Source organism: Suncus etruscus, chromosome 11 (assembly GCF_024139225.1).
Source record: "Suncus etruscus isolate mSunEtr1 chromosome 11, mSunEtr1.pri.cur, whole genome shotgun sequence".
NCBI lineage: Eukaryota > Metazoa > Chordata > Mammalia > Eulipotyphla > Soricidae > Suncus > Suncus etruscus.
Window position 1 is genome coordinate 2,205,081 of NC_064858.1, and position 17,012 is coordinate 2,222,092.

General features: G+C 53.6%; 2 protein-coding genes across 2 annotated transcripts; both read left to right on the forward strand.

Moving 5' to 3' along the window:
* SNRPA1 (small nuclear ribonucleoprotein polypeptide A') lies at positions 1–6,177 on the forward strand. Its single transcript, XM_049782709.1, has 9 exons — positions 1–161; positions 1,327–1,474; positions 1,977–2,055; positions 2,874–2,920; positions 3,013–3,115; positions 4,148–4,227; positions 4,470–4,545; positions 4,818–4,911; positions 5,991–6,177. The coding sequence occupies exons 1-9, from the start codon at positions 80–82 to the stop codon at positions 6,047–6,049; spliced, it is 768 nt and encodes a 255-aa protein (XP_049638666.1). The 5' UTR covers positions 1–79; the 3' UTR covers positions 6,050–6,177.
* Positions 6,178–8,313: 2,136 nt separating this feature from the next.
* SELENOS (selenoprotein S) lies at positions 8,314–12,771 on the forward strand. Its single transcript, XM_049782714.1, has 6 exons — positions 8,314–8,421; positions 8,728–8,865; positions 11,047–11,153; positions 11,456–11,542; positions 11,667–11,739; positions 12,517–12,771. Exons 1-6 carry the CDS (start codon positions 8,346–8,348, stop codon positions 12,594–12,596), a joined length of 561 nt encoding a protein of 186 aa, XP_049638671.1. The 5' UTR covers positions 8,314–8,345; the 3' UTR covers positions 12,597–12,771.
* The last annotated feature ends 4,241 nt before the right edge of the window (positions 12,772–17,012 follow it).

Consider the following 17,012-nt stretch of genomic DNA (forward strand, 5'->3'; position numbering starts at 1 on the left):
AGAAGGTCGGGCAGGCGCGCGCTGGAGGTGGAGGTGCTAGTGGCGGTGCGGGCGGCGTGGTGGCAGCAGCGGGGCCAGGATGGTGAAGCTGACGGCGGAGCTGATCGAGCAGGCGGCGCAGTACACCAACGCCGTGCGGGACCGCGAGCTGGACCTGCGGGGTGAGGCCCGGTGGAGCCCCCCGAGCCCTATCGCCCGCAGGGCCGCAACCTGGGCCTGCAACCTAGGCCTCGTCCTGCCTGGGGTTGCCTGGGAAGCACGAACCCCCCGCCACCTCCTCCTGCTCCCGGGGGTCCCACAGCTTCGGCCTAAGGACCCCCCCACCAGCCCTGACTGCTACCCTGATGCTGGAACCCTTGCTGTGCAATTGCATCCGTTCCTCCGCCCTGCTTGGAGGTTTCCAGAGCCACCCGAGGACCGTTAGCTAGCTAGCTGTCACCCCCTGCCCTTTGCATCTGGGTGGGCGGCTAGGGGAGCTGCTGCCCCAGGAGCTGGGCAGACAGGCAGAGGGAATGGGGAGCGTTGTGATCAGAAGGGGCAGGTTTGGTAGCCGTCCCTAAATTAGTCTTAGTTTGGTCTGCATAGAGAGCACGTTTATGGGCTGCAGAGGTAGGACAGGGTTTAAGAAAGCCCTTGCCTAGGGCCGGCATGGAGGTAGGTTGTTTGCTTTGCATGCAGAAGGACGGTGGTTCAAATCCCGGCATCCCGTGTGGTTCCCTGAGTCTGCCAGGAGCGATATCTGAGCCGAGTAGAGCCAGGAGGAATCCCTGAGCATTTCCGGGTGTGGCCCAAAAACAAAACAAACAAACAAACAAACAAAAAAGAAACCACGTTTATGGGCTGCAGAGTTAGGACAGGGCTTAAAGAGCTTACCATGCTGGTTCAACTTCCTGCCAGCACTATCAGGAATAAGCCTCTGCACCTCTGGGTGAGATTCAAGGCCCCACCTTCTGCAAAAAAAAAAAAAAAAAGGATTTATTCGTTTGTCTGGATAGATAGAAAAGCTTTGGATTGCTTTGGATTTCTATAATGGTCATTTATGAAACAAATGGGGCCAGAGATAAATAGTACAGGAGGACATGCGCCCTGAGCTCACTGCTCATTCAGACCCTTGCTTCTAACGGTCTGCGGCAAGTGGGAACTGGGTGGGAGTGTCTGAAGTTGGTGTCCAGAGGAACATCTTCAGGGCCCTGGTATGGCCTGGCGCAAGGTCAGTCTTAAAACGAAGGAATGAAAGCCAGAGAGACTCAAGTCTCTGAAGTCCCATTCATTACAGTTTTAATCTTCTGCTTGTAGGCTTTTTCTAATCAGCTCTTCTGTTTTCAGGCTATAAAATCCCCGTCATCGAGAATCTGGGCGCCACTTTAGACCAGTTTGATGCCATTGACTTTTCTGATAATGAAATCCGGAAACTGGACGGTTTTCCTCTGTTGAGAAGACTCAAAACCTTGCTGGTGAACAACAACAGAATCTGGTGCGTGTCTGTGAGGTGGATACTCGGTGGTCCCTGTACTGCCATAGTCCGACCTGCTTTCTCTGACACCCCTGTGGTGGCTGGGCACTGACTTGGCTCTGATTTTCCTACTTAGTCTCTTCAGAAATCATGTTTATGGGCTGCAGAGTTAGTACAGGGCTTAAGAAGGCGCTTGCCATTGCTGGTTCAACTTCCTGCCAGCACTATCAGGAATAAGTCCTGCATATCTGGGTGTGATTCAACCCCCCTGCAAAAAAGGCATTCGTTTGTCTGGATAGATAGAAAAGCAGGGTGCTTTGTATTGCTTTGGATTTCTGTAATGGTCATTTATGAAACAAACATATGGGGCCAGAGAGATAAGATAGTACAGGAGGAAAGACACATGCTCTGCATTTACCAAGCCTGGTTGGATTCCATTACACATAGCTGGGATAAGCCCCAAGATACTCCCCACCCCCACCAAATCATTTACTTTATGACTGCCCTTGTGTTTGCATTTAAGCCGTATCGCTGAGGGGCTCGATCAGGCCCTGCCCTGCCTCACTGAGCTCATTCTCACCAACAACAGCCTCGTGGAGTTGGTAAGTGGGACCAAGGGGAGCGTATGTGGGGTCAGAGGGCAACGGAGCTGCCCGCACATTTCGCTCCTCATCCATTGTCTCTACCTTTCCCTTCTTCTGTCCAGTCTCGGTTGGAGCCGTTAGAACATATGTCATAAACACCTTTTCTCTCTGGGGAGGATCTTAATTTTGAGGGGTTTCTCTCCAAGTCTTCTGGCAGTGCCGGGGCTTAGTCCTACTTCTGCCCAGGCTTGAGCCCTTGTCAGCTGTAGCCACATGCAAAAGCAGATCCTCATTGAAGTTGTCATCCCGGTTGTCAGTTTTGGGGGCCAGAGGGGCGCATTCATAGGAGCGCACCTTGGTTTGTATTTGGTTCGGGGCCATATCCAGTGATGCTCAGGGCTGGCTCATGACTCTGTGCTCAGGAATTACTACTGGTAGGGTTCAGTGGACCCCATGGGGTGTCAGAGAGTGAACCCAAGGCAAGGAAAGTGCCGGTCCTGAAGCTCAACTTGATTTCCCGACTCACTCATTTGGAATGAATTTTGTTTTGTTTTGTTTTGTTTTTGGGCCACACCGGCAGTGTTCAGGGGCTACTCCTGGCTGTCTGCTCAGAAATAGCTCCTGGCAGGCACGGGGGAGCAAAGAAAACAGGTCAAAGGGGGGCCTTGGGGCCAGAGCCATATGACATCAGGGAAGGGAAGGTGCTGGCCTTGCACACTGCTTCCCACCCCCCATCTGATCTCCACCACCACATAGAACCTAAAAAACAAACGTATAGGTGTCCCTTGCCCAGCAGCACCCCATCTCACCTTAGCACTGGCTTCTGTGCCTCACAGGGTGATCTGGACCCCTTGGCCACACTGAAATCACTCACTTATCTCAGGTAAGAGGGTTTGTTGGGGGCCCCACACATGCTCCATCTCATGTCCCTGGCTCTCTGGGCGCCTTCCGTCACCTGCCACCCCACTCCCCCAGCATCCTCCGGAACCCTGTGACCAACAAGAAGCACTACCGGCTCTATGTCATCTACAAGGTCCCCCAGGTCCGAGTCCTGGACTTCCAGAAGGTCAAGCTGAAAGTAAGCGGGACCCTGGCTTGGATTCGGCTGCGTGTGGGGCTCTGGGCTGGGGGGGGCGGGGTTGGGGCATGTGTTGATTGGAATGAAGCTGGGGGGTTGTCGGGCTGGGAGTGGGAAGGGAGGGTCAGAGGCATAGTCCCCAGATGGGTGGAGAAGCCCCCTTTCTCTGATTGTTAGAAGTGTTTCCTATACTGGGAGGGGTGTGTTCCTATAGTCTTTTCTTTTGCTTTGTTTATATTTTTGGGCCACACCCAGCGGTGCTCAGGGGTTACCCCTGGTTCTACGCTCAGGTATCACTCCTGGCAGGCTCAGGTGACCCTACGGGATGCCGGGGATCAAACTTGGGTTGACTACCTGCGAGGCAAACCCACTCTCCACTGTGTTATCACTCCAGACCCCTCTGTTCCTTTGCCTTTTTTTTTTGGTTTTTGGTTTTTGGGTCACACCTGGCAGTGCTCAGGGGTTACTTCTGGCTCTATGCTCAGAAATCGCTCCTGGCAGGCTCAGGGGACCATATGGGATGCTGGGGTTCAAACCACCGTCCTTCTGCATGCAAGGCAAATGCCTTACCTCTATGCCATCTCTCTGGCCCCTCCTTTGCTTTTTTAATTCGTTCTTGCAAACTTCTTGGAACTAAGAGAGGGAAAAAGAAAAGAAGAAACGAGGTTTTCTGGGGAGAGGGGTTGGCTCCTGGGGCTTCTTAGTTTGAAAGGGGCTTTGGAGAGGAGCCCTGGCTGGGTACGTCTCTCTGCAAGAAGGGACGTGGGAAGACGCTTCAGCCTCCCAGGCACTGGCTGCTAGGGGACCCTGGTGGGCCCCTTCCAGCTCCTCTGTCCGCTGTACTGAACCGTCTGGCCCACTTGGCCGCCAGTCATAGCTCGGTGGGGCCGACCCCATCTCCCCCAGATCGCTGCTTGGGGAGCACCTGCCCCCTAGACCAGAAGACGGAGCAGGAGGCTGGCTTTGGGGTGTCTAAGGGGTGCTCGGGCGTGCTGCCGACTGCCTTTAACCCTGTGTGTGGTGTCGCTGTAGGAGCGTCAGGAAGCAGAGAAAATGTTCAAGGGCAAGCGGGGTGCGCAGCTTGCAAAGGATATTGCCAGGAGGAGCAAAACGTAAGCCCCAGGGTCCGGCCTCGCCCACTGCCCCTTCAGAAGCAGCGTCGGGCAGCCCTGGCCCTTTCGATGCCTGCTCAGGAGCCTGCTCTGGCGGTGCTTCTGAAGGAGAGGCCTGTATCAGTGTTAACAAAGAAAAGATACTACACTTGTTCCCTTGCTTTCAAAGCTTTTTGAAAGCAAAAGAGAAGCAGTTTCCTGATTCAGGATGTGACAGCTGCCTCTTTCCCTGTCCTTCCCAGGTTTAACCCTGGGGCCGGTCTGCTGACGGACAAGAAGAAAGGGGGGCCCTCGCCGGGAGATGTGGAGGCCATTAAGGTAACGGGGGTAGGCAGGGAGCTGCAGGGTGCAGGGGTGAAACCAGATCCCAAAATGAGTGAAAGAGAGACAGACAGACAGACAGCGAGACAGACACACAATCCTCTGATCTGTTGAGAGAGACAGACAATCCTCTGATCTGTTGTCCAGATTGCAGGCCATTGGGCCGTTGGCTTCCCCCCCACCTTGGGAATGGGCAGGGTGCCAAGTGGGATTTCCAGGGTGTCGGCGCTGAACCCAGAGGTCTGAGGTAGCTCCATGTTTCCTTGCAGAATGCTATTGCCAACGCATCCACCCTGGCTGAAGTGGAACGGCTGAAGGGCCTGTTGCAGGCTGGACAGATCCCCGGCAGGGACCGCCGAGCAGGTCAGGAGGCATTTGGGTGCTGTGACGTCCGCCCTGGGATCCCAGGGGCCACATGGAAAGCCTTTCCAGGCCTCAGGGCAGTTGTCGTGCCAAGAACTCTTTTAACCCACAGTGGAGATGAAGGACTTATAGCTGATGTACCCTCCTGGAGTCTAGGGGTGCAGATGGGGTGATGGTGGAGGGAACCTTCCTTTGGCTTTGTTTAAGGTGGAGTTCAAAGGACCATTGGACACCTATAAGCACGACTGTTTGTATTGTTCGGGAGGGAGTATGGGCCCAGAGCCAGGCCATCAGGGGCTCCCAGTTCTGCCCCGTTTCTTCTTTGTCATGAGACTTGAGAAAGATGGTGTCCTGGTGTGGAGGCAGGGAGTGATGGCCACGGGGCCTTGCGGGTCCCTGAATTGGGCACCTTTGGCTGGGGAGCTCTTCTAGGACAAGGCCCCCTGGAGAAACTGAGGCTAAAGCTCAGCACTGGGGTCCCAGGGCAGCAACTTGGAGGTGCCCTCGCTGAAGATGGCCCATGGTGCACTGTTTCTGGTATTGCGGTACCCAAGGGGAGGGTGCAGTGTTCAGTTGAGGAAATGGTGCTTTCAGCAGAGCAGTCCATGCTCCCATTAGCAACTTAGAGTTAGAAATTTAGGTAATAAAGAGCTGGAGCAGTGTCACAGCAGTAAGACATCTGCCTTGCCCGCGCTAGCCTAGGACAGACTGAACCGTGATTCAATCTCACAGTGTCCCATATTGTCCCCCAAGCCAGGGACGATTTCTGAGTGCATAGCCAGGAGTAACCCATGAGTCACTGGGTGTGGCCAAAAAAACAGAAAAGAAATTTAGGTAATAAATTTGCATTTGCAGCAGAAAAAAATTTTCTAGCCACACAACAGCGAACCCTGGTTCCACCCCTAGCATCCAGTACCCTAGCACCACCAAGAGTGATTTTAGGAGCAGAGCTATTTGTAGCCCTCAAGCAGACAAAATCGCAGAAGCTATTTATGAACCTATTTCTTTTCATTCGGTGGAGCCATCTCAGCGGGTCTCCAAGGTTGACTGACATGGGGGGTTTCTTTCTATTCCCTCAGGCCCTGCGGATGACGGTGAGGAGGAGATGGAGGAAGACACAGTGGCAAATGGGTCGTGAAGAGTGTCTGCGCCCCCCGGGGACCGGCTTGGAGCAGGTCTCTGCCAGCAGTGCCTGGTGGTATGTGGATAGGCTCGACTCGCCAAGACTGTCTTCATTTCACTCAGGGGTCGCCTGCTGTGACCTGCAGGATGTGTTCCAGTTTCGGGGGCATTTCTGGGTCAGGTTCCTGGTCCCATGTAAAACTAAATGGCATTGAGATTTCTTAATAAAACTGAAAATGGTCCCAACGCTGTGCGTGCTGAGCAGTAAGAAGGCTTCTGGTACATTCTTTCTGCGTGAAGAGTAACAGGTACTTCCCGAGACGCCTGAGGGCTGGAGCCTCAGCTTTCCTGGAGTGGGGAAGGGGTGGGGGACAGGTTCCTTCCTCAGCATCTTATGGCCCAAAGGGAATAAGAAAGCATTGCTTGCATTAGGAGCAGCCCCAGATAACACTGTTGGCAGTACAAGATCTCCCTGTCACCGAGAAGGGTTTTGGGGACAAAATATTGCTGCCCTGGACCAGAGCAGTAGCACAATGGGGAGAGTACTTGCATCACATAAGGCAGACCCAGGTTTGATTCTTGAGGGGCTGGAGAGATAGCACAGTGGTAGGGCGTTTGCCTTAGACGAAGAAGGACAGTGGTTCGAATCCCGGCATCCCGTATGGTCCCCCGAGCCTGCCAGGAGCGGTTTCTGAGCGTAGAGCCAGGAGTAACCTCTGAGCGCTGCCGGGTATGACCCAAAAAAAAAAAAAAAGAAAAAATACAAAAAACTGATTCCTGAGCACTGCCAGGTGGTCCCAAGTGAGAATCTGTGCTGTCCAACTGGGACACATCGGCAGGGTTACAGCGTGACCCTAGGCCTGGTCAGTGCTAGGCATGCTACTGTTCTTACCTTTGGCCTGTTTTGGCACTTAGTACCTGAGTAGTTACCTTAAAACTTTGCTAGATGTGCCTGTGGCTTGGAAGCCATTGAGGGCCTGGAGAGAGTACAATGGGGGGGGGGGAGGGAAGGTCCTTATCTTTCATGAGGCCAATGCGGGAGTGAAAGCTGAGCAGGGAGCCAAGAGTCAGTCTTGAGCTCTAATCACCAACCCCCCAAAAAACCAATGAGCTTCCAGCAGGGATTTGACAGTAGTTCTCTGGGGCCACTCACCAGTTCACATACCAGGACCTGACAATGGGCTGCTACTTGGGCCCCGCCGAGGATTCAGGGAGCAATCCCGGCTGGTAGTGATCTGGAACCTTCAAGGTCGTACACAGTACTGGGATCCTCCAGGTCTATGTAGGTGATGCTAGAGAGGTCATGTAGTCTCCGAGATCCAGGCAGGTCAACCACAAGCAAAGCATGAGCCTTAAACCTGGGAGGTGCCATCTCTAGGCCCTCTGGTGCTTTTTGTTTAGGGGTTGAACCTCGGGCCTCATACAAGGCAGATGTTTTGCCATCGAGCCACATCCCAGGCCAATGCAATGTTTTTGTTTTGTTTTTCCGCCGCACCCAGATAGGGCTCTGAGCTCAGGGATCACTCCTGGCTGGCTCAGGGGATCATATGGGATGTCAGAGATTGAACCCAGGTAGTTGGCAAGCAATTCAAACGCCTTCCCTGCTATTGCTCCAGCCCTGGGCCAATCAAAGCATTTTAATTAAAGAGACAAAGATAATATTTCTAGATGCTGAGGAGGTAGCTCAAAGGACTACTTCTCAAAACACGATTTGAGTGTGAACGGCTCCGTATGATCCAATGGGCTGCACCTCAAATGCTCAGTGTAACCTGCCCAAGCCAGGCACCCTGGGTCATCTGACTGGTTTATCCGTGTTTCCACACAAGACATTCAAAGCCAACAGTCTTGCAAAATTTGCAACCCCAAGTGATTGCCCTTTGAGTTCAATGTTGATGCAAGATGTCAGCAAGTGAGAGAAAAAACAATGGCAAGAAAGTGGGAATTCGGGGCCAAAGCGACAGCACAGCGGGGAGGGCGTCTTCCTTGCACGCGGCCCACCCCTGGGTTCAGACCCCCCGGCATCCCATAGGGTCCCCTGAGCAGCAGGAGTGACCCCAGAGTATTCCATGACTGCCTGTGACCCAAAAGCCTGTAACAAGCAAGAGGCATTGTCATCGTCCCTGCGTGGCCACGCCCCGTGACCCTGTGACCCCTGTAACCCCGCCCCTTATCGGGGGCCCGCCCCCTTCCTTCCCTGCCATTGGCGGGCCGTTCGCTCCGCGATTGGCTGCGGCCCGCCACGCGCCCGGAAGGGGCGGGGCGGGAGCCGGAAGTCGGAAGCGGTGCTGACGCGGCGGCGCGCACCGGCGGCCATGGAGGCGGAGGGGGAGCTGCTGGCGGCGCGGCCGGCCCTGGAGAGCGACGGGCTGCGTTTCCTGCACGCCTCGGGTGCGTGGGCGCGGGCGCGGGCGCGGGGTGCGGGAGGGAGCGCGGGCGGGCTCAGCGCCGCTGGCTTCCGGGCTCGGTGGGCTCGGCCGCCGCCGGTGCTGCCGCGCATGCGCAGATTGTCCCGTGGGGGGGCTCTTCCGGGTTCCCGTGGTCCTGATGCTGCGGGGAGGGATGCAGGGATGCTCCAGGGATGCAGGGATGCGCAGGTGCCCGCCCCCCGCAGGCTGGTGGGGCCTTGGCAGCCTCTGTGGTCCTCCTCTCCCCTCCTCAGCCCGACCGCCTCGTTTCTTCTCTCTCCCCCCGCAGTGGGCTCCCTGCTGGCCGCCTACGGCTGGTACCTGGTGGTCGCCTGCGTGCTGCTCTACGCGCTAGCCCAGAAGCTCGCCCCGCGCTTTCGGGCCCTGCGGCAGACGAGGCTGGACCGAGCGGCCGCCGCCGACGTGGGTCAGTGCCTCCCTCCAGACAGACACACACACACACACACACACACACCCCGACTCCCATGGGACGCGCGCCCCCCCCCACACACACACACACACACGAGACAGACAGACAGACACACACCCCAACTCCTATGGGACAGGGAGGGGTAATCGGCTCCTGATTGGACTGGTTCAGAGGGTGTCTCTGTCTCTTTCTCCCTCTCTCCCCCTCTCCCTCTCTCTTCCTCTCTTCCTCTCCCCCTCCCTTCATTCTTCTCCTCCCTCTCCCTCTCTCCCCCCTCCTCTCTCTCTACCCTCTTAAATTATTTCTCTGGTCCCATTGCCTTTTACCGAGTTGAATGGTTTGTATTTGTTGGTTTTGGGCCACACCCGGAGGCGCTCTGAGGTTACTCCTGGCGGCTCTGCATTCAGAAATCACTCCTGGCAGGCCCAGGAAACCCTATGGGAGGCTGGGGATCAAACCAGAGTCTGTCCCCGGTCATCCTTGTGCAAGGCAAATGCCCTACCACTGAGTTACCACTCTGGTCCCAGTTGAATGGTTTTGGCTTTGGGGGGGACATACCCGGAAGTGCTCAGGGTTTTATTCCTAGCTCTGTGCTCAGGAATCACTCCTGGCGGTATTCAATGGGCCCTTAGGTGGTACCAGGAATGATCTGGGGGTCAGCCAGTTGCAAGGTAAACCCCAAAATGTCTGTACTTTTTCCCACCTTGTTTTGCTTTTAAATCTTTTTTTTTTTGGGGGGGGGGGGCCACACCCTGTGATGCTCAGGGGTTACTTCTGGCTATGCGCTCAGAAGTTGCTCCTGGCTTCTTGGGGGACCATATGGGACACCGGGGGATCGAACCGCGGTCCGTCCTAGGCTAGCGCAGGCAAGGCAGGCACCTTACCTCCAGCGCCACCGCCCGGCCCCTGCTTTTAAATCTTAAAAGCTCTATCTGGGGCCCGGAGAGATAGCACAGCGGCCTTTGCCTTGCAAGCAGCCGATCCAGGACCAAAGGTGGTTGGTTCGAATCCTGGTGTCCCATATGGTCCCCCGTGCCTGACAGGAGCTATTTCTGAGCAGACAGCCAGGAGTAACCCCTGAGCAATGCCGGGTGTGGCCCAAAAACCAAAAAAAAAAAAAAAAAGCTCTATCTGCCATTGTGAATCTCTGAATCTCAGCCATTGGGCCACCCCTCCTTTGTAGGTTGGGTTAGTGTGTCAAGTGTTGGGAGAATTTTACCTGGTTTGAGGTTGTCTTATGCCTGGTCGACCAAGGTTCAATCCCATATGGTCCCCCACCCCAACCCCCGACCACAACCAGGAGTAATTCCTGATTGTAGAGGTAGGAGTCAGTCCTGAGCACAGCCAGGTGTGGCCACAAAAAGCCCCCCCCCTTTTTTTTTTAATTTTTTATTTTTAATTATGAGAACAATGATGCAAAGAGGACAAGGTAAAGTTACAGTGAAAGGACAATTGCCTATAAACAGAGTTCTCAGAAGAAATCCCCTTGCTGATGCCTAAATATTGAACTTACAGTCAAAGAACATTAAGAAAAATAAGGCAGAACCCACGTACAATTACTTTGTCCACAAGTCCCCAGAAATTGGCTGTGATTTGTAAACCAGATAAAGATGTGCAAAAGGACCCTGATTTCTACGGCTGCTGGCAAGGGCTTTCTAGGAATAAGCAATAGGAATAGGAGTAGGCAAAACACCCCCCAACTTTTACCTTCCTCTTTTTTTGTTTTGTTTCTGGGCAGCGCTCAAAGGTCACTCATTGGAGGTGCCAGGATTGGACCTAAGGTTCCCACATCATATGTGTGCATTGTTCCCTTCGAACTCTGAGCCCTCTCTCTTGTCCAAATCTCTCCCTCTCTGGTCTAGTCTGGTCAGTCATGATTCGGCAAAGACAGATGGGAGGGCATTTGCTGGGGTTTAATGCCCAGCAGCACCCTGTAGGAATCCCTGAACTCCACAAGGAGGGCTCCCTTAGCACTTCTCGGTGGCCCCAAACCAAACAAACTCAAAAACAAACACCAGTGGTCTCCTGGCATTATTCTGAAGGTGGGTGTTAGGGAGGAGTTGGGTGGAGACTGGGGAGCTCCTGTCTGGTCTCAAGGGGACTGAGTCTCTGAGCTGAGATATGTGTGTGCTAGTACCTGGTGCTGCCTCCTCATCCCTGGCTTGTACCTCGTCCCAGAGCCTGACACGGTGGTGAAACGTCAGGAGGCCTTAGCGGCTGCTCGGCTGCGCATGCAGGAAGAGCTCAACTTGCAGGTGGAGAAGCACAAGGAGAAACTCAAGCAGGTGCTGGAGAGCGGAGGGGTGGGGGTGGAAACGGGGGCGAGCGGTGGGTAGCTTGAGTCTCCGGGAGTCAGAAAGGGGTGTGGGCTCTCGTGCCCCTGTGTGTGAGAAGAGCAGATTGGCGGCCACCTGCCCTGTGCCCGCTGTAGGTCCTGGTCTGCCCTGTGAAGGGCATGGGGGTGGGGGGAGGAAGGGGCTTAGTGCCAGGCTGTGCTGAGGGGGCAGTCCCCTTGGCGAAGGGCCTTGGCTCACCCGTGAGGGGAGCAGACTGGGATAACGGGTTTGGACCTGGACTTGGCCCATAGCTGGAGGAAGAAAAGAGGCGGCAGAAGATTGCGCAGTGGGACAACATGCAGGAAGGCAGGAGCCGCAAGGCTGCCAGCCATCAACAGGTGCGTGCCAGGGCCGGATCTGGACTGGGGTGGGTATGGCCGAGGTGGGGAGGCCTGCCAGAAAGGGGATGGGCATGGCCCAGGTTTCCAGGACAAGTCACTGGAGCCCCTTTGTGCCCCCTAGGAAGGAGACGATTCGTCAGCGTCCTCAGGCCCCCCAAAACGGAGGTCAGACCGGAAGCCTTTGCGGAGTGGGGGTAAGTAGCCAACAGGCAGGCCTCGGCAGGTCCCCCAGGAGAGCCCAGCTGGGCTGTGTCTGTTCTCAACCCAGCCTGTGTCAGCTCCACAGCAATGCCAGGAGCAGGTACAGGTATTGTCCTCTCCTCCCCCATACTTTGTATCCCCCGGTGCCCATGACCTCCCTGCTCCAGCCTGTCAGGAAAGGCCGGACTGGCTGACTGAGCCCATGTGGGCTTGTTGGTTCTTGTGGGGTAACCCCCAAGGGGGTCAGGACTGCCCTTCTAGTGGTCCTGTGAGAGTCTGAGCAGACACACTGAGGTCGTGGGTGGGAGTCATACTGAAGCCCCTGCACACAACTCCCATACAGTGTCCAAGAATCCAACCAGGTCAGGGATCACCACTCCTAGCGGTGCCAGGATGTGGGATGTGGTTGGTGCTTACCCCCTGTGCTCTCTTGCCCCTGCTTTGGTTTGGAAGTTTATTCTTTCTGACGTGACACACATCTGTGTGGGTCAGGGCGATAGCATAGTGGGGAAGGCATTTGCCTTATTCACAGCTGACCAGGTTCGATCCTTGGCATTCCATAGGGTCCCTTGAGCCTAACAAGAGTTAGAAATCTCTGAACACAGAGCCAGGAGTGATCCCTTAGCACTGCCGGGTGTGGCCCAAAAATATAAAACAAAACAAAAAAACATATTTGTGAGCAGCCACATGTGAAGCCACATTCAGGCATGAGCTGCAGGTTTTAGTGCTGGGTTCCCAGCACCCCAATTCTCTGGTCTGTTCTTCCCTAGGTTACAACCCGCTGTCGGGTGAAGGCGGGGGCTCCTGTGCCTGGAGACCGGGACGCCGGGGCCCAACCTCAGGGGGATGAGGCTAAAGGTCCGGTTGGCATCTCGCGGATGCCAGCCGCTCCCCACCCTTGTTGCTGCTGTCCACGCATTGTTCACAGTGACTCTTGGAGTGGGGTCCAACTGGCCTCTGCCCCTGCCTGCTTGGGGGTCAATGGGTCGGGCCACTGCTGGCTGCAAGGAAGGAAACCTCGGAAGTCACCTCAGCTCCGCAGTGTGGAGATCAGGACCCCAAAACTCCTGGCACCCTCTCGTGTGGGTCTCTGTGTAAGGCAAGGAATGACGTCGTCCTCGGAAATGGTGCGCCACCAGCGAGGACCACCGATGAAGACACTCAATGGGGGCCCTGTGCGTGTCCGTCTGTCTGTCCACCCCGTAGAATCAAGAAATCACAGCCCAAACGCCACTTGCGGCATCTTTAGTAAACTCCGGAAAATTTCTTCATGGACTGGGACTCGTCTGTCAGGCATTGAATATGGTGCCTTTTGCCTCCTCAAATGTCTCCTGCCCCCTCATTACGTCCCCTAACTTTGTCACAGAACTGGGATCTTTTGCCATTGTACACACTGGCCAGGTTCAGTCTTCAATATCCCATATTGTCCCCTCAAGCCTCCAGGAGTGATCCTTGTAGAAATCTTCTGTTTATCCAGCAGGTTACTGCAGTAAACTGCAAGTTTGGCTTGTTCGCAGGGGTCCCAGCTGCAGGCTAGGCCAAGTACCCAGCCAGGGATGCCAAAATATAGCGACCACCCTCCTGGGACTGAGAGAGGAGAAAAGTAGAAACCAAGTATACTTTTTATTCTTCCTGGAGTCAGAGACCTGCTCCTGCCTGGGGGTTTCTGAGAGAGGGAGAAATAGGTGGAAATTCACTGGCCACAGGTTCAAGAAAGAAAGGAAGGAATAAATGCAAAGCTGGCAACATCTCTGATGCCTTATCTCTGACCACCCTCTGGCCAATAGCTGCCGCCCTGGTCCCTGAGCTTCCTGCCCCCCCCCCCCCGCAACTGTCCAAGTTTCCCCTTTTATACCTACTCAGCATGATAAGGGGCGTGCTCAATGGGCATGTCCAGGTTCATCCGTCATTACAGTGGCGTTACCCAAGGGCTGTGTCCAGGTCCAACAGATACATCAACAGTCCCTGAGTGCAAAGTCAGGAGATAGCCCTACGCATCACAGGGTGTAGCTTCAAAACAAAAAAGTAAGGGGCGGGGGAAAGAGCACAGGCTGGGTGCTTGTCTTGCATGTGCTTGATTCTCGCATCCCACGTGGTCCTGAGCCTGCCCGAGCAACCCCTGAACACTGCTGGGAGTGGCCCTAAAAACAAAATTAAAAGCAGAACACATGTAAAGGGTGAACTAGCATTGTACAAAGGTAAAGCACTTGCCTTGCATAAAGCCATCCCCAGTTCAATCCTTGGTACCGCATGACCCCTGAGTAATGCCAGGGTTGGTCCTGAGCACAGAACTAGGAGTAGCACTGCTAGGACAGAAGTACTCCCATTCTTCCAAAGATACATCCATCCGTTCGGGTAGGGAAGTACCTCAAATACACTGACCACAGAGAAGTGTCCCCCCCCCCCAAAGATACACCCCACTGAGCAGATTAAGTTTCACCCTTTTATAGCGGATTTCCACCTTGTACCACTGCCCTGAGCAGCCTTTTCTGGGGCTGGAGCAATAGCACAACAGGGGGGTGTTTGCTTGCACACACCCAAACTGGGTTTGATCCCTGGCATCCTACAGGGTCCCCCCACCCTCAGCACTGCCAGGAGTGAATATTGAGTGTAGGATCTCTAGAGCCAAGAGCAACCCCAGATCACTACTGAGTGTGGCCCAAAAACACCCACCCCTTTCCTGTTGCCCTCATGTATTCCAGGGGTGCCTGGAGACCCCACGGTGACAGTATTCTTCTCAGGACTTTAAATTAGTCTGGAAATAGGGGCTGGAGAGATAACATGGAGGTAAGGCATTTGCCTCGCATGCAGAAGGTCAGTGGTTCAAATCCCGGAGTCCCATATGGTCCCCTGAGCCTGCCAGGAGCTATTTCTGAGTGTAGAGCCAGGAGTAACCCCTGAGAGCTGCTGGTGTGACCAAAAAACAAAAAAAATTACTCTGGAAATAAGGGCTACAGAAAGCACAGTGGTAGGACATTTGCCTTGCATGCAGCCAACCCAGGACAGATCTGGATGTTCGATTCCCAGCATCCCATATGAGACCCCCCCCACTGAGCCTGCCAAGAGCGATTTCTGAGCGCAGAGCCAGGAGTGACTGCTGAGAGCCGCTGGGTGTGGCCCCAAAACAAGGAATTAGTCTGAAAATAAGTGCCTATATTTCCAGATACGAAGAATCCTCACCACCCAGACTCCCATCCATTCTACCAGCATCACTGACAGCAACCTTTGCCCTGTGGTCTGCTTTGCCCCCCCCCCCCATACCACAGTCCAACATGTGTCTGGCACCACATTCTTTTCCCCACCCCTCCAGTACTGCTGGTTTAGCCCCAAGGCCCCCGAGTATGGCCCAGTTCTGAGTAACTGGGAACTAATCGAAAGTAAATGTTCTCCAGGAGCAAGTTTCTGAGCTGAGACGAGAGCAGTGGCTCCTGACCGCCAGAGGCACTATTGCCACACGGTCCACCTGCTCTTGGGGTTTTATTGCTTTGGGACCACACCTATCGGTGCCGGGTTACTTCTGGCTCTGAACTCAGGAATCACTCCTGGCAGGCTCGGGGATGCCGGGGCTCAAACCCTGGTCAGCACATACAAAACCAGCGCCTCCTGGCTGTGCTATCACTCCAGCTCCCCTCTCCCACCCTTGAATTTGGTGGTTAATACTATGAGAACCAAAGAAGGTGGTTTTCTTTGTTTAAATGGTGGGGGTGAGGGTACAACTATGATGTGGGTGTTCTGAGAAGGAAGAAGAGAGAATGCGTGACCTAAACAGTTTTTGGAGAGGCTGTAAGTGACAGCAGAGCAGGGAGAATGCTGGCCTTGCAAGCGGCCGACCCGGGTTCAATCTGGCATCACGAAGTAAGGTCTTGAGCATCACTGAGTGTGACCCCCCCCAAAGAAAAGAAAAAGAGGAGAAAAGAAAAAAGGGAAGAAAGAAAGAAAGAAGGAAGGAAGGAAGGAAGGAAAGAAGAAAGAAAGAAAGAAAGAAAGAAAGAAAGAAAGAAAGAAAGAGAAAGAAGAAAGAAAAGAAAGAAAGAAAGAAGAAAGAAAGAAGAAGAAAGAAAGAGAAGAAAGAAAGAGGGGCCGGAGAGGTTAGCATGGAGGTAAGGCGTTTGCCTTTCATGCAGAAGGATGGTGGGTTTGAATCCCGGCAGCTCATATAGTCCCCTGAGCCTGCCAGGGGTGATTTCTGAGCGTAGAGCCAGGAGTAACCCCTGAGCACTGCTGGGTGTGACCCAAAAACGAAAGAAAGAGAAAGGAAGGAAAGAAAGAAAGAGGGGGAAGAAAGGAAGGAAGGAGGAAAGAAAGGAAAGAAGAGGAGGAAGGAAAGAAGAAGGGAAGAAAAGAAGGAAAAGAAAGAAAAAAGGAAGGAAGGAAGGAAGGAAGGAAGAAAGGAAGAAGAAGAAAAAAAAAGAAAGAAAGAAAGAAGAAAGAAAGAAAAAAGAAAGAAAGAAAGAAAAGAAAGAAGAAGAAAGAAAGAAAAAAGAAAGAGAAGAAGAAAGAAAGAAAGAAAGAAAAAGAAGAAAAGAAAGAAAGAAAGAAAGAAAGAAAGAAAGAAAGAAAGAAAGAGGGGCTGGAGAGATAGCATGGAGGAAAGGCGTTTGCCTTTCATGCAAGAGGTCATCGGTTCGAATCCCAGCGTCCCATATGGTCCCCCGTGCCTGCCAGGAGCAATTTCTGAGCATGGAGCCAGGAGTAACCCCTGAGCACTGCCGGGTGTGACCCAAAAACCAAAAAAAAAAAAGAAAGAAAGAAAGAAGGAAGGAAGGAAGGAAGGAAGGAAGGAAGGAAGGAAGGAAGGAAGGAAGGAAGGAAGGAAGGAAGGAAGGAAGGAAAGAAAAAGAAGGGAAGGAAGAAAGAGAAAAAAGAAAGGAAGGAAGAAGGAAGGAAGGAAAGAGAAAGGAAGGAAGAGCAAAAAGAGAAAGAAAGAAGAAAGAAAGAAGGAAGGAAGGAAGAAGGAAGGAAGAAAGAAAAAAGGAAGGAAGGAGGAAGGAAGAAAGAAAGGAAGGAAGGGAGGAAAGAAAAAGAAGGGAAGGAAGAAAGAGAAGAAAGAAAGAAGGAAGGAAGGAAGAAAGAAGGAAGGAAGGAAGGAAGAAAGAAAGAGAAAGAAAGAAGGAAAAAGAAAGGAAGAAAGAAAAAAGAAAGAAAGAAGGAAGGAAGGAAGAAAAAGGAAGGAAGGAGGAAGGAAGAAAGAAAGAGAGAGAGAAAGAAAGAAAGAAGAAAGAGGGGCCGGAGAGATAGCATGGAGGTAAGGTTTGCCTTTCATGCA